General features: G+C 29.6%; 1 protein-coding gene across 1 annotated transcript; it reads left to right on the top strand.

Moving 5' to 3' along the window:
• Positions 1–18566: 18566 nt before the first annotated feature.
• On the top strand, positions 18567–20893 carry LOC103840057 (nitrile-specifier protein 2). Its single transcript, XM_009116546.3, has 4 exons — positions 18567–18768; positions 18852–19088; positions 19191–19451; positions 19693–20893. Exons 2-4 carry the CDS (start codon positions 18894–18896, stop codon positions 20638–20640), a joined length of 1404 nt encoding a protein of 467 aa, XP_009114794.1. The 5' UTR covers positions 18567–18768; positions 18852–18893; the 3' UTR covers positions 20641–20893.
• The last annotated feature ends 534 nt before the right edge of the window (positions 20894–21427 follow it).

Below are 21427 nucleotides of genomic sequence, written 5' to 3'. Positions count from 1 at the left end.
ATTACAGCAAGGAAACAAAAACAACCAACAACAACTCAAGGTAAAAAAAACCTTAAGGAGATCTTATACAAGAAATATAAAAAAGAAGTAGATAAGAGGAGAAAGAAGAACTTGCCGGGTAAGAGAGAAGACAGTCACGCATCATACGGTCGAGAGAGGCAAGGATGACTGATGAAGGTGAGGAGACAGCTGTGAACACACGAGCATTACGCTCTTTCCGCAACAGGTAGATGGCTGACTGAAAGTAGAGCTTGATGACTGGAGTAGCATGTGCATCTGCGTTGACGCGAGGTTGATTGATCTAGGCTGCAACAGAGTGTAGATCAGCCGGAGGAGAAATCCAAACTTCAGCAGCAAAAGACTCTCATATCAAGCGAGAGAAAGAGCACTCAAAGAAGAGATGATGGTGAGTCTCTATTTCCAGATTACAAAGGACGCACGTTCCGGAGACATTTAACCCCCAACGCCTCAAGCGATCCTTGGTTGGCAGTCTTCTCCGCAAAGCCAACCATGATATAAATGCATTACGTGGAATATGTTCCTTGAACTAAATAGTCTTGTGCCAATATTTATTGTTGATTGTGTTTATATTCTTTTCTGACATTAGTATCCATATTTTTTGGTAAACTGATCCAAAGAGATTAGTTTGTGGCGCTAACCAAACGAAGATTATAGTGTTTACTTTGGATAAAGTAATAGGTTGAATGATAGATGGCGTGCGTGCCTTTTCACATGGAAATCTGCACATATATTAAAATTGTAAGTTTTGAATCATAGAGAAAATATAGTGTATATGACTGAAGTTGGTCCATTCTGAAACTAAAGATGGCTAAAATTCTTCTTTGTCAAAATGCATAGATGTGAATCTTATATGAATAGAGTTCTCCATTGCTTATAGCAGTGTAATAAACTCCGTGTGTAAAGGAGAAAAAATGTTATATAAGTGAAAACAAAAATTATGATTTTTTTTTCTTGTGCTTATAGGCTCTTCGCAATTTGAATAAGAAAGAACATATTGTGTGAAAATCTTTGGCTCGGTCAAATTTTATCCAGTTGTTTATAAAACTGTTGTTATCTGATTCATGTAATTTTTCAGTGTTGATTTAAAAGCCCAAAAAATCCATCTATACTGACTTTTTGATATTTTTTCTGTAATTTGAATTTAAAAATAAATAAAACTTTCGATAAGTTATGTAAACTCATAACAAGTATTTAGTTTTAGAAAGCATTTACATTTTTCAAACTTATAATATATACATATATAATGTTTAAAATAATGCATATAAAACCTGTGTAAAATGTGTCTGAATATGTTTCTCTTCTTTAATGTGTTAATCGTACTATATATAACATTATTTTAAAATTTCAAAAAGTTTATGTCATTGTCACATACAAAAAACCATCAATAAAAATATAATTCTCCATCTACGATAAGAAAAATGAAAAATTATAAACATATAAATTTAAATTAAAAGAAAAACAAGAAGTTAATATAAAAGAAAAAACTGACAAATAATATTATAAATAAAATAAATTTATAAGACACAATCGGCGCGAAGCGCGGAAAAAATCTCTAGTATAAAATCAATAAGATATTAAAATGTTCCTATCTACTTCATTGAGATAACTTATTTTATATACACTTGTTTTTCGTATCAGATTTTTTTAATAGTTATTTATAAATTATTTATTTCTTCGTTCTTTTGTTCAGCCGTTCGCGCTTGACTACTCATTGCAGAAAACACCATTATGTTATAATTCAAAGAGACTTTCGCTGTTTAGAGGATATGTGTAAGCGTAACGTATCCCATAAATCATAATAGACCTCCCTTAGAGTGGGGTCTGTTTTTATAATTGAGCCAATAGTTGTCACACTATCATCACTGGGGGTATACAAATTTATTGAGTTTGTAGAAGTTTATTAAGTTCTAGTTCAACATCAATTTGTAAAGAAGGAATGAATCGGTTCATCTTTTTTTTACAATTAGGTTTAGGTTACAAAAGTTCTAGTTCAAGGTTAATTTGAGGATCATATCACACAACTAAAAATATTTAATTTTTTAAAGACTTTTCCGTTATTTTTATGTGTAATTCTTACTAATAAAAGGGACTTTTTGAGGCTCCATAGAGCGTCCACATCAGCGAAAAAAAATTCTCCCGAAAGATGACACGTGGCATAAAATATAGTTTTACATTTTAATATTACTAATTTTTAAAAATTATAAATAATATGAAACATAGAGCATAAAAAATGGAAAAACTACATTGAACATATGTAAAATTACTATTTTTCATTTTAAAAAAAAAGACGGCTTAATTCCATAATGTAATATTACCATTTTACATTTTTATTTTTTTAAAAAATAATATGTAAACATACAACATAAAAACGGAAAAACTACATTAAACATATGTAAGATTACCATTTTTCACTAAAAAAAGACGGTTTATCTCCATAATGTAACATTACTATTTTGTAAAAAAAAAATTATATATAATTTCGAAAATAATAAATAATATGTAAACATACAACATAAAAAATGGAAATACTACATTAAACATATGTAAGATTACCATTTTACATTTAAAAATAGCAATAAAATGTAAACATACAACATAAAAAAATGGAAAAACTACATTAAACATATGTAAGATTACCATTTTTCACTAAAAAAAACGGCTTATCTCCATAATGTAAAATTTCTATTTTATATTAAAAAAAACATAAATATAACTATTTGACTATTTGTCCAAGTTCTTCTATTAAACATTGCCGTTTTACATTAAAAATGGAAAAATACATTGAGATTTAAACATCTATCTTAAAATATAAAATATAGATATTAACTAAATATAAAGTATAAGAAAGAGAAATACTCAATATATTGAAAAATAAATAATAATTAAATATTATAAATATACGAATTATATATACAATAATAAGTAAATGCACAATTTTTAAAAAATGGAAAGAGTACATTAAATATTAAACATCTATCTTAAAATGTAAAATATAGATATTAAGTAAATAGAAAGTATAAGAAAAAGAAATACACAACTTAAAAACAGTGGAAAAAGTATATTACGATTTAAACATCTCTACTAATAAAAGGGAGCTTTTGAGGCTCCATAGAGCGTCCACATCAGCGGAAAAAATTTCTCCCGAAAGATGACACGTGGCATAAAATGTAGTTTTACATTTTAATATTACTTATTTTCGAAAATTGTAAAAAATATGTAAACATACAGCATAAAAAATGGAAAAACTACATTAAACATATGTAAGATTACTATTTTTCACTTTAAAAAAGACGGTTTATCTCCCTACTAATAAAAGGGAGCTTTTGAGGCTCCATAGAGCGTCCACATCAGCGAAAAAAAATGCTTTTGAGGCTCCATAGAGCGTCCACATCAGCGGAAAAAATTTCTCCCGAAAGATGACACGTGGCATAAAATGTAGTTTTACATTTTAATATTACTTATTTTCGAAAATTATAAAAAATATGTAAACATACAGCATAAAAAAATGGAAAAACTACATTAAACATATGTAAGATTACTATTTTTCACTTTAAAAAAGACGGCTTATCTCCCTACTAATAAAAGGGAGCTTTTGAGGCTCCATAGAGCGTCCACATCAGCGAAAAAAAATTCTCCCGAAAGATGACACGTGGCATAAAATATAGTTTTACATTTTAATATTACTAATTTTTAAAAATTATAAATAATATGAAACATAGAGCATAAAAAATGGAAAAACTACAATGAACATATGTAAAATTACTATTTTTCATTTTTTAAAAAAGACGGCTTAATTCCATAATGTAATATTACCATTTTACATTTTTATTTTTTTAAAAAATAATATGTAAATATACAACATAAAAATGGAAAAACTACATTAAACATATGTAAGATTACCATTTTTCACTAAAAAAAGACGGTTTATCTCCATAATGTAACATTACTATTTTGTAAAAAAAAACATTATATATAATTTCGAAAATAATAAATAATATGTAAACATACAACATAAAAAATGGAAATACTACATTAAACATATGTAAGATTACCATTTTACATTTAAAAATAGCAATAAAATGTAAACATACAACATAAAAAAATGGAAAAACTACATTAAACATATGTAAGATTACCATTTTTCACTAAAAAAAAACGGCTTATCTCCATAATGTAAAATTTCTATTTTATATTAAAAAAAAAACATAAATATAACTATTTGACTATTTGTCCAAGTTCTTCTATTAAACATTGCCGTTTTACATTAAAAATGGAAAAATACATTGAGATTTAAACATCTATCTTAAAATATAAAATATAGATATTAACTAAATATAAAGTATAAGAAACAGAAATACTCAATATATTGAAAAATAAATAATAATTAAATATTATAAATATACGAATTATATATACAATAATAAGTAAATGCACAATTTTTTAAAAATGGAAAGAGTACATTAAATATAAAACATCTATCTTAAAATGTAAAATATAGATATTAAGTAAATAGAAAGTATAAGAAAAAGAAATACACAACTTAAAAACAATGGAAAAAGTATATTACGATTTAAACATCTATCATAAAATGTAAAATATAGATATTATGCAAATAGAAAGTATAAGAAAAGGAAATACACAATTTAAAAAAATAGAAAAAGTACATTAGTATTTAAACATCTATCTTAAAATGTAAATCTATCTTAAAATATAAAATTATTAGTAAATAGAAAGTATAAGAAATAGAAATACACAATATAAAAAAAAAATAAGTAAATATATAATATAAGTAAATACCCAATTTAAAAATGGAAAATTACATTAAGATTTAAAAATATATCTTAAAATTTAAAATATAGATATTAAGTAAATAGAAAGTATAACAAATGGAAATATACAATTTAAAAAAAAAATGAAAAACGTACATTAAGATTTAAACATCTATCTTAAAATGTAAAATAGAAATATTAAGTAAATAAAAAGTACAAGAAATGGAAATTCATATACAGGAAAATAAATAATAAGTAAATAATGTAAATATATAATATATGAATTATATATATAATAATAAGTAAATACACAATTTTTTTTAAAAAATGGAAAAACTTCATTAAGCATTAAACATCTATCTAAAAATGTAAAATATATAATATAAGTAAATACACCATTTTAAAAAATGGAAAAAGTACATTAAGATTTAAATATCTATTTTAAAATATAAAATATAGATATTACGTAAATTAAAATATAAGAAATGGAAATAAACATTTAAAAAAATGGAAAAAGTACATTAAGATTTAAACATCTATCTTAAACTGTACATCTATCTTAAAATGGTAGTAAATTATATAAAAATGGAAATACCACATTTGACAAAATAAATGTATAGTTTTACATCAAGAAAGTCCCTATAAAACTCATTATTCCATCAATATCAACCTCACTCTATCAAGGAAAACTTCAAAGCACTCGAGCAAAAAAATGGTTCCACCATCAACTTTTGCCGTCCCAAAAACCTTTAATGACCTTGAATGAGATTTTTTATGACAACAAATTTTTTGTTAGGTGGATTCATTGTTGGGAAACCCGCAACTTCCAAAAGCCAAACTTATTCATGGGAATTGAATTGCTTTTCATAGACTCAAAGGTATTCTTACAATTGTTAATATTCATACTAACTCTTTCATGATCAAACCATTACAGTTAATAATCATTCAAGCGTTTATCCTGAAACACTTCTTTCCTCGCCGAATCAGGTATTGGTTCATGTTGGTTTAATATTGTTTTTGGTTTATTAACCGGTTTAGGATAGTCCTATTGTAAATATAATTTAAGTTGGTTTTGCATATATTATGCTTAAAATTAAATAATAGTAATATTATGCTTAAAATATAATTTTAGAGAGTTTTCAAATATAGTTTAGAGAATATTATAGGTGATGAATTTAATTTATTAAATTCGTTTATTACTTAAAACTAAGTTTTCTTAAAAACATACTGAGTTATAAATATCAATGATGGATTGGTGAGTATAACATGAAGACAAAAATATAAATATTTTATTTTCAAGATAAGAAATTCAGTTACTCAATATATAATATCTTAAATTATTTTTTAAAAAATATACATAATTTATATATATAGATTAATCTTCCAAACTTAAACTATTATATTATATATGAATAATTTTTTTAAATAAAAACAATTTCTGATTAAAAAAAATAAATAAAAAAACAAATGGTTAAACATCAATATCATCTAGGTTAAGTATACGAACAACACAAATTCAAACATCACAAAAAATATTTACATAAACATTATAATACAATAATTTAATCAAAAAATACAATAAAAAAATAAAATTCAAAAAAATAGTTATATACTTAAATTTGAAAATCAAAGATATTTTTGCTAAAATTATAATTACCTCGCCAAGAAGATCGACCATCTTTTTTACGGATTGATCGATTGTTAAGCATGTGGTCGATCCGAAAATACTCTGCAGTTTAATTAAATATCTAAAACATTTATTCCAACACTCAACAGATAGTTTTCCTAAATATGATAACTAGATAGCCAATAAAATTACAAAAAATATTTAAATAGTAAAAAATATGTTAATTTAACGTGTTAAAATTTAAAAATAAATTTTAATTATGACATACATCTTAACATTTATATAAATATATATCATAACCTAAATATAAATAATTTAATAACTTAAATTAGAAAAATATAAAAATCCCGGGCGTAGCCCGGGTTAATCCCTAGACGTGACACGTGGCATAAAATATAGTTTTATATTTTAATATTACTAATTTTCAAAAATTATAAATAACATGTAAACATACAGCATAAAAAATAGAAAAACTACATTAAACTATAAGATTACCATTTTTCACTTAAAAAAAGACGGATTATCTTCATAATGTAACATTACCGTTTTATAAAAAAAAACATTATATATAATTTCAAAAATAATAAATATATGTAAACATACAACATAAAAAATGGAAATACTACATTAAACATATGTAAGATTACCATTTTACATTTTTATTTTTAAAAAATAATATGTAAACATTAAACATATGTAAGATTACCATCTTTCACTAAAAAAAGACGGCTTATCTGCATAATGTAACATTACTATTTTGTAAAAAAAAAACATTATATATAATTTCGAAAATAATAAATAATATGCAAACATACATCATAAAAAATGGAAATACTACATTAAACATATGTATGATTACCATTTTACATTTAAAAATAAAAATAATATGTAAACATACAACATGAAAAAAATGGAAAAACTACATTAAACATATGTAAAATTACTATTTTTCACTAAAAAAAACAGTTTATCTCCATAATGTAACATTACCATTTTATAAAAAAAAAAACATAAATATAACTATTTGACTATTTGTCCAAGTTTTTCTATAAAACATTGCCGTTTTACATTAAAAATGAAAAAATACATTAAGATTTAAACATCTATCTTAAAATATAAAATATAGATATTAATAAAATATAAAGTATAAGAAAGAGAAATACATAATATATAGAAAAATAACTAATAAGTAAATATTATAAATATATAAATATACGAATTATATATACAATAATAAGTAAATGCACAATTTAAAAAAATGGAAAGAGTACATTAAATATTAAACATCTATCTTAAAATGTAAAATATAGATACTAAGTAAATAGAAAGTATAAGAAAAAGAAATACACAACTTAAAAACAATGGAAAAAATTATATTAAGATTTAAACATCTATCTTAAAATATAAAATATAGATATTACGCAAATAGAAAATATAACAAAAGGAAATACACAATTTAAAAAAATAGAAAAAGTACATTAGTATTTAAACATCTATCTTAAAATGTAAATCTATCTTAAAATATAAAATTATTAGTAAATAGAAAGTATAAGAAATAGAAATACACAATATAAATAAAAATAAATAATAAGTAAATATATAATATAAGTAAATACCCAATTTAAAAAATGGAAAATTACATTAAGATTTAAAAATATATCTAAAAATTTAAAATATAGATATTACGTATATAGAAAGTATAACAAATAGAAATATACTTTTTTTTAAAATGGAAAACGTACATTAAGATTTTAACATCTATCTTTAAAAGTAAAATAAAGATATTAAGTAAATAAAAAGTACAAGAAATGGAAATACATATACAGGAAAATAAATAATAAGTAAATATTTAAATCTATAATATATGAATTATATATATAATAATAAGTAAATACACAATTTTTTTTAAAAAAATGGAAAAAGTTCATTAAGCATTAAACATGTATCTTAAAATGTAAAATATATAATATAAGTAAATACACAATTTACAAAAAAAGGAAAAAGTACATTAAGATTTAAATATCTATTTTAAAATATAAAATATAGATATTACGTAAATAAAAAATATAAGAAGTGGAAATAAACATTTAAAAAAAATAGAAAAAATACATTAAGATTTAAACATCTATCTTAAATGTACATATATCTTAAAATGGTAGTAAATTATATAAAAATGAAAATACCACATTAAACAAAACAAAAATTAAAATGTACTCCCTCCGTTTCAAAATAGATGATGTTTTAGAGAGTTTTTGATGTTTCAAAATAGATGATGTTTTCATATTTCAAGGTATCTTTTAACTTTATCAAAAACTGTGTAACCAATTATATTTTGTAGTATGTTTTGTGATTGGTTGAATAATTTTTAATTTATATTTTAGTGATACTTTTTAGATAAAAAACAAGTTTTTTTAATATTTGTGTCCCAACCTAAAACTTCATGTATTTTGAAACAGAGGAAGTCAAGAAAGTCCATATAAAACTCATTATTCCATCAATATCAACCTCACACTATCAAGGAATACTTCAAAGCACTCGAGCAAAAAAATGGTTCTACCATCAACTATTGCCGTCCCAAAAACCCTTAATGACTTTGAAGGAGATTTTTTATAACAACGAACTTTTTGTTAGGTGGATTCATTGTTGGGAAACCCACAACTTCCAAAAGCCAAACTTATTCATGGGAATTGAATTGCTTTTCATAGACTCAAAGGTATTCTTACAAATTTAAATTAATCTAATCCATCATTTTATTGTTAATATTCATACTAACTATTTCATGATCAAACTATTACAGTTAATAACCATTCAAGCATTTATCCCGAAACACTTCATTCCACGCCGAATCAGGTATTGGTTCATGTTGGTTTAGTATTGTTTTTGGTTTATTAACAGGTTTAGGATGGTCCTATTGTAAATATAATTTAAGTTAGTTTAGCATATATTATGCTTAAAATAACTTAAATTAAATAATAGTAATATTATGCTTAAAATATAATTTTAGAGAGTTTTCAAATATAGTTTATATAACATTATAGGTGATGAATTTAATTATTAAATTCGTTTATTACTTAAAACTAAGTTATTTTAAAAACATACTGAGTTATAAATATCAATGATGGATTGGTGAGTATAACATGAAGACAAAAATATAAATATTTGATTTTCAAGATAAGAAATTCAGCTTTTACTCAGTTACTCAATATATAATATCTTAAATTATTTTTTAAAAAAATATACATAATTTATATATATAGATTAATCTTCCAAACTTAAACTATTATATTATATATGAATAATGTTTTTAAATAAAAATAATTTCTGATTTAAAAAAGAAAATAAAAAACAACAAATGGTTATTTTCAAATAATGGATATAATTTACATTATACTATCATTTAACAAGTATTAGATACGTTTTGATATATCATTATTTTCTATTTCCAGAAAACAATAAATTGTTAAACATCAATATCATCTAGATTAAGTATACGAACAACACAAATTCAAATATCACAAAAATATTTACATAAACATTATAATACAATAATTTGATCAAAAAATACAATTAAAACAATATTTAAAATAATAGTTATATACTTAATATCTGAAAATCAAAGATATTTTTGCTAAAATTGTACTTACCTGGCCAAGGAGATCGACCATCTTTTTACGGATCGATTGATTGTTGAGCATGTGGTCGATCCGAAAATACTCTACAGTTTAATTTAATATCTAAAACATTTATGTTAACACTCAAGAGATAGTTTTGCTAAATATGATAATTAGATAGCCAACAAAATTACAAAAAATATTTAAATAGTAAAAAATATGTTAATTTAACATGTTAAAATTTAAAAATAAATTTTAATTATGACATGCATCTTAACATTTATATAAATATATATCATAACCTAAATATAAATAATTTAACAACTTAAATTAGAAAAAAAATAAAAATCCCGGGCGTAGCCCGGGTTAATCCCTAGTCTTTATATACAAAGTACAGTTTCCTCTCTTCTGGGCGCGTCACGTCATCGTCAACGTCAGAAAGTCGGAGGCTGGGAGCGTGACACGTGTCCTGTTTTTTAAAATGCTGCGAATCATTTAATCATTCTTCCCATCCGTACGGGCTTTACATTTGTTGGGCCGTTTCTACTCTCAGTCGAGCCCAAATCTTATATACTATTTTCCTTTGATAAAACGCTGCGTTTACTATTAGGGTATGGCTTGTTCTTCTTTCCCGTCACCAGAACTGATGGAGATTATAGTTGTGCAGACGATCTTTCATCTTCTTCCTTACAGTTCGAAACGATACAAGTAACCGAGTTATCCTCTTTAAACTCTCCATTAATGGTCATCCACGATCTACAATCAATGCGAATTTTTGTTATACAAGGCGGTGGATTTCGACTATAAAAAGGTATGCTTTCCTCTTTTCAGAATCATTCTCTCATTCGTTCTAAACAACCCAGTAGATAATAATTGTGTGCTATGGCTAACGTTTCAGTCTTCCTCTCTGATTTGTAGACTGTCCGCTCCTCTTCCACCGTTGAAGTTCGCTTGCTCTGTTTCTAAGAGGCCAGGAAACAAATACGATGTTGATGTTAGTTTCTCTTTAAGAAACTAAACTGGTGCTGGTGTTAGTTTCTCTTTGGTCTCTTGATTAAAAACTGTTTCTTGGTAGGTATTTTGTTCTACGTTTAATTGTGGATTCAGTCCAAGCTCCCAAAGAATTGTTGCTGGAAGAGTTGAATCCAAACGGAAAAGTTATGTTGTGCAGTTTTTTTCTAATATGTTTCATAAATATGCAGGTGAAACTTTGGACACCTTGAAGAGGGCGATTTATGTACGAGATACAACTGCAAAAAGTATGTTTGAAGCTGTAAGTTCACCTTTCTCCTGTTTAGTCTTTGCATGTTTAAGAAATTCAAAACTGGCTTGAAGTTGATTGTTGTTTGAGTTTCTGTAGTTACTATGAATTTTTGCTGCTGAGATTATTGCATAGAGCCATTTTCATGTCTAGAATGCTTTAAGCCTTCAACAAACTAATCCATTGAGACTCTGTCTTGGCTACCCGCAAACAGATTGAGAATTCACTTGCATTATCTCCCAAACACAAAAGAACAGCAACACTCTCTATACAGAGATCATGCGGATAGATCTCAGAGTTTGTTACTCAGATTTCTATCACTACTGCTGGAACTGGTATCACTAAGCGGTTCACTGTGATATGTAGCCTTGCTTCAAGTCGTGTACCCTTTTGCACAAACAAGTTCTTCAACACTGGAGTTGGTTTCAGTTTGGTAATAGTGTCTTGGGCTGTGGATGGACTCAAGGAGATGATTACTTAAAGCATGCCTTTTCAATGGGTAAGACATTCTTCATGTCTGATTGTGTTGTTCTTGCGATCAAGGAGCCTGAATCAGCAGCTCCTGCTATTAACCCTTTTCTGATATTTATGTTGCTTGGTTTGCAGGTTATGGCTTTTAAGTTAGCAATGAGAACCAGAGTTATATCTGTGGAAGCAAAAGCTACGACCAGTATTTTATTTTCTAATGGAAAACGTCTTATTATCCTTTGTAAATTATATGTTTCTCCAATGACCTGAAGAATATATAAATTGGTTTATGTTTGTGAGAATCAAGAACAAACAAATACTTGAATATAAAACATGTTTAGCCAAGACGTACTCTCTTCACGTGATGGTTGAGAAAACTTTGCAACAATACGATATGATCAACAAATTCTAAAATAATTTTGTTTTTGTTTAAGAAGAAGAAGAAGAAGAAAGTGATATTGATGAAGGAAATATAATAATACATCAATATATAACCTAACACGTTATTTTAAAATATTAAACAGTAACAATTATTATTATATTTTTATGGTACTTGCTTTTTTTTTAAATAACAAATTGGCTTTTTCTAATTGTTTTAATTGTAAAATTTAAAAAGAAATGTATTATAAATTAAATTAAAAAAAAATATTGTGAACGAAGTAAAATAGTTTTATTCTTTTATAAATTGATTTAATTTAATAACAAATATATAATTTCTATAAAAAATTGATAGTAAAAATTATAGTTAAAAATAAACTTAAAAATTTCTTTAAATTTTAAATATATTTATATTATTTCGTTCATTTGCTTACCCGCCCGTAGGGCGGGTCCGGCCCTAGTTTTCATTATATTATAAGTTTGAGTTATACAAAAAATCGAGACTTTTTTAGAAACAGAGACGACGAACACATAAACCCCCTAGAGTCGCAAGCACCAAACTGAAAAAAAAAACAAGTAGAGGAAGGGAAAATGTTTCTTTAAACATGAAAACAAAAAAAAAGGAATAGCACTAAGGTTATATTTGAAGACAAGAAAATCATGGTCAAGTACACCCCGAAACAGAGTTAGAAAAGAAAACCTGTTGACAAAAAAAAGAAAAAGAAAAAAAAACCTGAGACTCGTAACAACATTTTTTTTTCCCATCTGAAATTATATTGATCCAAAGATGAAATAATAAGCTGGTGGAAAACAATGATATCCCCACAATCTAAAACCCAAAGACGGGACACTAAAACCCAAACACGGGTGCACAAAGACAGAGGATAAGTCAAACCAAAACTCTAAAGTGCAAAGAAGTTCACAGCTTTAAAGAAGACAGGTAGCCTAAAAACCCATAACCACCGGAAGTTTACATAGAGACAGCCAAACGAACCAAGCAGTGGTGGAGCCTGACAAATTATTTGACGAAGACACAAAATTAATAATAATACTAAATTAATTTAATTAAAAAAATATTAATAAATATTATAAACTGTTAATAACAACATATAAACAACTATAAACTTTTAAATCAACAATAACACTAATTTTATTCAATTCCTAATAAATTTATATTATTATATTTTTTGCAAATGTTATTAATTACACATTAGATCTTACTGTAGATCCGCCCCTGAAACCAAGGATAAGCGCCTGGCAAGCTTGACAACCGAATCGAAGAACAGAAAAGATCAGGCTGCTACAAGTAACAGCAGAACTAAGACAGGCCGAAAACATGTAGTACTGTTTACTAATTATAGTATTGTAAATATTGTATCTTAAAATGGGGTCCATTTATAAAGTCACGGGTATCACCAGTCGGCCATATTGAAAGATTAAAGTGTATTAGGTAGAGCAACATGATTCAGGTGTTTATAATAGAGGAAAGGAACAAGTTGAAATAGAGGAAAATTCAGCCTATTAGGTAGAGCAATATAATTCTTTCCTCTATTTTCTTCTTTTATTATTTTCCAGCAACTTTTCGATACATTAAGTAAAAGTTATAAGTCTATTTGAAGTAACCACGTGACATTGATGATATATTTACTATTTAGGGGAATAATATATATATATATATATATATATATATGCATATTATATACTTTTAAAGAATCAAAGGAAATATGCGTAATGTGGATATGAATCTGGATGATACATTAATAACACTAATATAAATTATAAATTACAACATTACATGTTTTTATTAAAATTTGTGGTCATTTTGTTCTTGGTATGGTCAATTCAAAGTATACAAATACTAATTTTTTTAAGGGGGATAAGATGTGAGTTGGTTTATTTAAAAAAAAATCGATTGGTTTCAATAGTTTAATAACTAAGAATATAGAAACATAAGTGAAGATATTCTGTAAGTTTAATAAAATTAAGATATTTTTTAAATGTTACTTTAAATATATATTATAAGTAAATAAGTAACTGAAATCAATAAAATAATAATTGTTTTATTTACGTTTTTATAATTTAAATTTATTTTTAATAAAAAAAATCTAATTATATTTTGAAAATAAGTTAACTTTGTTTACTAGAAATATTTCTCAAATAATATATAAAGACTAGTATACATTACAGATAATTAATATTATGGCATATAATGATTTTATTTCATCAGAATATGAATTAAAAGAATAAATCTGAGGGAATGTTGTTGATGGATAATTTCAAATTTGTGGAAACTTAACATATTATTAGATGTTTAATATGTTAAGATAAACACAATAAGAAAATCTAGAAATAGGAAAAATGAAGTTTTCTAGTAGATTAGTTTTGTGTTTTTCATATCCCACATGTTAAAGACAATTATCTTTCATATAAATAAAGATCTAATAGAGAGGTGTTCCATAAGATCAGAAGATCGAGATACATGATCTAATAGAAACATATTGAGAGTTTTAGTTTTGAGTAGTTTCTAAAGCAATAAGAAAAGTTGTTCTTATAATTCGTGTGTTTCTAGATATTTGAATTGGTATCAGAGCCATGTTGGACTGTTACCATCATTAAGAGCCTCAGGTTGGAGACTTGATCTAAGCTTAAGTTGAAGCTAAGATCCTGGTGCTTGTGAACAAGAGATCGTGTAAGCAAGATGGCAGACGTGACTAGGACTCCACGCACGAAGGACCATGAATCCGCATCCATCCAATGTTTGATGTTGACATAGATAAACTACACAGTTTGGTCGATGAGGATGAAGGTTCTACTTCGTGTTCATGAAGTGTGCGACATGATCGAACCTGGTTCAGATGATCAAAAGAAGAAGATATTGTGATAGCTCTTTTGTTTCAATCTGTTCTTGACACATTGATTCTCTAGGTGAGAGAACAAACCGCATCAAAAGAGATTTGGAATGCCATCAAGTCGCGACACCAAGGAGCTGATCGCGTAAGGGAGGCGAGACTTCAGACGTTGATGACAGAGTTTGATAGGTTGAAGATGGATGATAACGATACAGTCGATGACTTTGCGGGGAAGATATCGGGCCTATCATCCAAAACAACCTCGTTGGGAGAGAGCATAGAAGAATCTAAGATGATTAAGAAGATCTTGAAGGGTCTTCCGAGATACAAGTACATCCAGATCGTAGCGTCGCTTGAGCAAATCCTAGACCTCAATAAGACAGGTTTTGAGGAAATAGTTGGAACTTCCAAGGGAAGCTGATGTTTTCGAACAATGATAAGCATAGTCAGAGGGGCTATGAGAATTTCCGTGGTAGAGGAAGAAGACGGAATGGTAGATGCAGAGGTCAAGGTAGGTCACACAACAAAAATCATGCCTCACACACTGAAGATAACAACTCGAAGAAGAATCATTCAAAGCTGATATGTTGGAGATGTGGCAAGCTTGTTAACTACGCAACAGTCTGTCCAGAGAAGACAAAGAAGAATTAAGAAGCCAACCTAAACGAGACAGAAGAGGCCGATGCACTCTATGTACACGAGGTGGTGTTCTTGAACGAAGATAAGGTGATTCCGAAGAATCTTGATATCGACAAAGGCAATGCAAGTGTTTGGTATTTGGATAATGGAGCGAGTAATCACATGATGGAAAACAAGGAGTTCTTTTCGATTTTGAATCTCAACACCAAAGTTAAGGTAAAGTTTGGTGATGGATCGTGTGTTGCCATTGTAGGAAAGGGTGTGGTTACCTTTTGTGTGCAAGACTAGAGAAAAAAAAGGCACTCAAAGACATATATTACATACCAAACCTGAAGCACAAAATATTGAGTTTTGGGAAAACAACAGAAAATGGATATGAGGGTAACATGAAAGATGTATACTAACGGTCACAGATTCGCATGAAAGGTTGCTAGTACATGTTACAAGATTTCCAAATTGCCTCTACAAGACCTCTATGGAGATAAGCTATCTAGAGTGTTTACATGTCAGGGATGAAAATGTTACATGGAGATGGCATGCTCGACTAAGACATATAAGCTATGGAGTTATAAACAACATGGTAAAAAAGGAGATGGTCAGAAGAATGTCATGTGCAACACACGGAAGAAGCGTATCTGATGCATGTCTAACATGAAAGAAAATTGGACATTAATTCCCGAGTGTAACACACAGAGAAGCCGTGTGTGTGACACATGTCTCTAATTCTCGAGAGTATCACACGGAGAAGCTGTGTGTGTGACACATGTCTTGCAGAGAAGCAAATCAAAGACTCATTCCCGACTAAGGCCACAGTTTGTACACAAAAGCCATTGGGATTATTGCTTGGAGATTTGTGTGGACGAATCTCACCACCAACGCCAGCAAATAATCGTGAGGCATTCTATCGGTTCAAAAGAGGTCACACCGATAGAGGAGGAGAGTTTGCCTCAGCTAATCTAGGTTTCAGCGATGAAGGAGACGATTTTGCCTCATCTAAGTTCAATCTAGGTTGCACCGATAGAGGAAGAGTTTGCCTCAGATGCATCTTGTGAAGAAAATTGGGTTGAAGCTATGGCAAACGAGTTGAAACCTATCACAAGAAACAAGATATATTAGCTTGTAGATAGACCGACTGGTTCTGGGAAGAAATGAGAAGAGAATCGAGTTTATGTGTTACACAAGGCTTTGTATGGATTACGTCAGGCGCCCAGAGCATGGAATTTGAAACTCGATCAGGTTCTCAAGGAGATGAGATTTAAGAAGTTCACGAAGGAACCATCAGTGTACCGCAAGACTAAAGGAGGAGACGTCTTGATCATAGCCATCTACGTTGATGATCTATTTTTGACGGGAACTTTGCTTAAGGTGATTAAGAAATTCAAGGAATAGATGTCTAAGAAGTTTGAGATGTCAGATCTAGGTAAGCTAACGTATTACCTTGGCATAGAGATGATTCAAGGAACAAATGAAATCAGAATAAAACAAGAAAGGTATTCTCAAGGAATACTTTGTGACACAAATATGGAAGCGTGTAACGCAACTCAAGTTCCAATGGAGGCGAACTTGAAAATCTCAAAAGCTGAAGATGAACAAGAGATTGATGGTACAGAGTTCAAAAGAATCATAAAATATTTGAGGTATCTGCTTCACACAAGACCCGACATGTGTTACGTAGTTGGTGTTCTTAGTAGATACATGGACAATCCTAGAGACTCATGGACAAGCCATCAAGCACATACTGCCGTATGTGAAAGGAACAACAAACTTTAGTCTGTTCTTCAAGAGAGATGGGTCAAGGAGTGTCGTTGGTTACAGTGACAGAAGTCGCAACATTGATGTTGATGAGGAGAAGAACACGTCAGGACATGCATTCTACTACGGTTCATCGTTGATCACTTGGACATTGCAAAAGTAGCAGATGGTGCATTATCATCATGCGAAGCAAAGTTCATGGCAGAAACATAAGTCGCAACATTGATGTTGATGAGGAGAAGAGCACGTCAGGACATGCATTCTACTACGGTTCATCGTTGATCACTTGGACATTGCAAAAGCAGCAGATGGTGCATTATCATCATGCGAAGAAAAGTTCATGGCAGAAACAGAAGCAACAAAACAAGCTATATGGATCAAGGAGTTGTTGAGTGAGATACTAAGTAAAGAAGGCGAGAAGGTCAAGCTTAGGATCAAAAACAAATCAACCATTGCTCTAGCGAAGAATCCAATTTTTCATGGAAGGAGTAAGCATGTACTCAAGAAGTATCACTTCATTCGTGAGTATGTGGAGAATGGGCAAATCGGAGCATGTGTCGGGTGTTGAGCAGAAGGCCGACATCCTTACCAAGCCATTAGTAAGGATTAAGTTCTAGCAAATGAGGAGCTTAATCGGAGTTCAACAAAATTGATCTCCCTAATTCAAGTTGGTATTAAAGGGGTGAATGTTGGATAATTTCAAGCTTGTGGAAATTTAACATATTATTAGATGTTTAATATGTTAAGATAAACACAATAAAGAAATCTAGAAATATGAGAAATGAAGTTTTCTATTAGATTAAGTTTGTGTTTTTCATATCTTAACTGTTAAAAAGAATTGTCTTTCATATAAGTAGAAATCTAATGGAGATCGTAAGATTGAGATACATGATCTAAGAAGAATATATTGAAAGTTTTAGTTTTGAGTAGTTTCTAAAACAATAAAAAACGTTGTTCTTATAATTCTTGTGTTTCTAGATATTTGAAATGCTTATTTCATTTTTTTCACCAAAACTAAAAATGGAAAAAATTATAAATATCATAATAATAATAACACTAATAAATCAAGTCAATTTAGAACCGAAAGTTTTATATTCATTTATCAGTATAGAAATAGAAAGTAAAAATCGGTTGGCAGATGAGTTGGACTGTCTTTTAGTACCATTAAATAAATAGCTGTATAATAGTGAAAATTCCAAAATCTTTCATATCAACTGCTTGTCGTCGTCTACTAACATGTATTCATTCATTCTTAATTTATTCAATGTCTCGTGGATCACGAGATGATATTAAAATATCAAGAAATATGTCGACGTGACCTTCCCATGGGTCGATAAATACCCATGCGATTTCCAAATATAGATCACTGCACAAAGCATTACTTTCTTCTAAGGTCAGCTCTCTCAACTTCCCTATAATCCATCTCTTCCATATTATTGTAGTTTGTCTAGGATTTAATTATTTTCGTAATTACAGGTTGTAAGATATTCGCAAGGTTATCAAGCGTAGGTAAAACAGATGGCCCAAAAGCTGGAAGCAAAGGGTGGTAAGAAAGGAGGTGTATGGGATGATGGTGTTCACGACGGTATTAGAAAAATATATGTAGGTCAAGGCCAAGATTGTATAGCCTTCGTCAAGTTTGAATATGTCGATGGTTCTGAAGTGGTTGTTGGGAATGAACATGGAAAAAAGACGCTGCTAGGAACTGAGGAGGTAATAATAATAGATACTATTATTTACTTTGTTGAAAATGTCAATTTTGTTCAATATTGGTTTCGCCTTGAGAGTTATTTTTGTTTTTTTTTTCCTTTGTAGTTTGAGGTTGATGCAGATGACTACCTCATATACGTGGAAGCATTCCGTGATAAAGCAACCGAAGAAACAATCGTGGATCTCAAGTTCGAGACTTATAAAGGCAAAACCAATAAGCACATCGAGACAAGTCCAGGGGTTAAGTTTGTTCTCCATGGTGGCAAAATCATTGGGTTTCACGGGCGTTCGAGCGATGTTCTACACTCCCTTGGAGCCTATGTTACTTTCCCATCAACTCCTAAATTGCAAGGGAAGTGGATTAAGGTAACACAACTCAATTAACTAATGATTTTATTGATAATACACTGAATCACTGGAAAATGTTTGATTGAATTGAAAATCCAAAAAATGGTGGTTATATATATAACTCTAGTTTAACTAACTTTGAACTAAAATTTAGGGAATGTGACGTAAAAAATTAAAAAATTGGGGAATCATCGAATAATTGAATAATTCCGCGCGCGTGTAACTAATCAGAACATAAAGCTCTTAAAATATTTTTTAGGTGGAGCAAAAGGGACAGGCTCCTGGGCTAAGATGCTCACATGCCATAGCACAGGTAGGAAACAAGATTTACGCATTTGGTGGCGAGCTCATACCAAATCAGCCCATCGACAAAGACCTTTACGTCTTTGACCTTGAGACCCGGACTTGGTCAATTTCTCCAGCCACAGGAGATGTTCCCCACCTCTCTTGCTTAGGCGTCCGCATGGTGTCTATTGGATCAACCCTCTATGTCTTTGGAGGCCGAGACGCTTCCAGAAAATACAACGGCTTCTACTCTTTTGACACGACAAAGAACGAGTGGAAACTGCTAACTCCGGTCGAAGAGGGACCCATTCCTCGTAGCTTCCACTCTATGGCAGCCGATGAGAACAACGTTTATGTTTTCGGTGGAGTGAGTGCTACGGAGCGGCTCAAGAACCTAGACGCTTACAACATCGTTGATCAGAAGTGGGTGCAGTGTGCGACTCCAGGAGAATCCGTTAGCATAAGAGGAGGAGCTGGGCTCGAAGTAGTGCAAGGGAAGGTTTGGGTGGTTTATGGATTCAACGGTTGTGAAGTAGATGATGTTCATTACTACGATCCTGTTGAAGACAAGTGGACACAAGTGGAAACGTTCGGAGAGAAGCCTTCCGCGAGGAGTGTTTTCGCTAGTGCGGTTGTTGGTAAACACATTGTGATATTTGGAGGTGAGGTTGCGATGGATCCACAAGCTCACGTTGGCCCGGGACAATTGATCGGTGGGACCTTTGCGCTGGACACAGAGACATTAAAGTGGGAGAGGTTGGATAAGTTAGGTGAAGACGAGGAGACTCCAGATATTAGGGGATGGTCGGCTTCCACGAGTGGAACTATTGATGGTAAGAAAGGGCTGGTGATGCATGGTGGGAAAGCTCAGACCAATGGCCGCTTTGATGATCTCTTCTTTTATGGGATTGAGTCAGCTTAAATACTTTGAAAAGTCGTTTGGTGATAACTATTTGTGATTGTGTTGTGTCTATGTCATTCAATAAGGGAGGATCATGGTGGTTGATACCATATGATCCTTTATCAGCTTGTTCGTTTTTTTTTCTGTATGTTTGTTTCATGTTTCGTGTTTGTATCAATAAATTGTTTTCTTGGTTTATAACTAAATGAGCAATGATGTATGTGTTGGAAACTCCGAAATGAGCCATTTATCATGAATAAAATCATTTGTGCTACTTTCTAGCTAAGATATATAATTATCGGCTACAAAAGTTAGTTATGTTTATATTTTATATGCTCACATGCAAACAAACACAATCATCTAATTGTGCATATTTAGCGTGTGTGCGTGTGTGTTTTTCTGGTTGTGTTTTGATTCTCTGGTCACACGCGCACACGAAAATGGTGAAGAGAAAAATCTTGACTGACATGTGGGAATCAAACTCATGCATTCCTTTATTCGCAAGGACTTCGTCATTGCGTGAACATGTTAGGTAAATCATGCCTTTCTGTGGTTTGCCACTTTCTAAAAAAACGTATGGTAGCTGTTTGGTTGTTACTATTTTTTTGCTTGGTTGCAACTACTTTTCACCAATAGATTGATAATTTTCTATTCCACTTTACCAAATACCAAGTAACGGTAACATTAGTTTCACCTTGCAAAGTTTATTTTCTTAATAGATTTACTACTGTATTTATCATAATTTCTTGAAATTATGTATGGGGCCTATGGGCTGTAACTGGTTTTCCCTATATGGAATATGCTGAAT

Source organism: Brassica rapa, chromosome A01 (assembly GCF_000309985.2).
Source record: "Brassica rapa cultivar Chiifu-401-42 chromosome A01, CAAS_Brap_v3.01, whole genome shotgun sequence".
NCBI lineage: Eukaryota > Viridiplantae > Streptophyta > Magnoliopsida > Brassicales > Brassicaceae > Brassica > Brassica rapa.
Note: the sequence above shows the minus strand (reverse complement) of the source record. Positions and strands in the feature narration are given on the sequence as shown.

Coding starts and splice junctions, on each gene's coding strand:
- LOC103840057 (XM_009116546.3), top strand. CDS start 18,894: ATGGCCCAAAAGCTGGAAGCAAAGGGTGGTAAGAAAGGAGGTGTATGG. Junction 19,089..19,190: donor CGCTGCTAGGAACTGAGGAG/GTAATAATAATA, acceptor TTTCCTTTGTAG/TTTGAGGTTGATGCAGATGA. Junction 19,452..19,692: donor TGCAAGGGAAGTGGATTAAG/GTAACACAACTC, acceptor AATATTTTTTAG/GTGGAGCAAAAGGGACAGGC.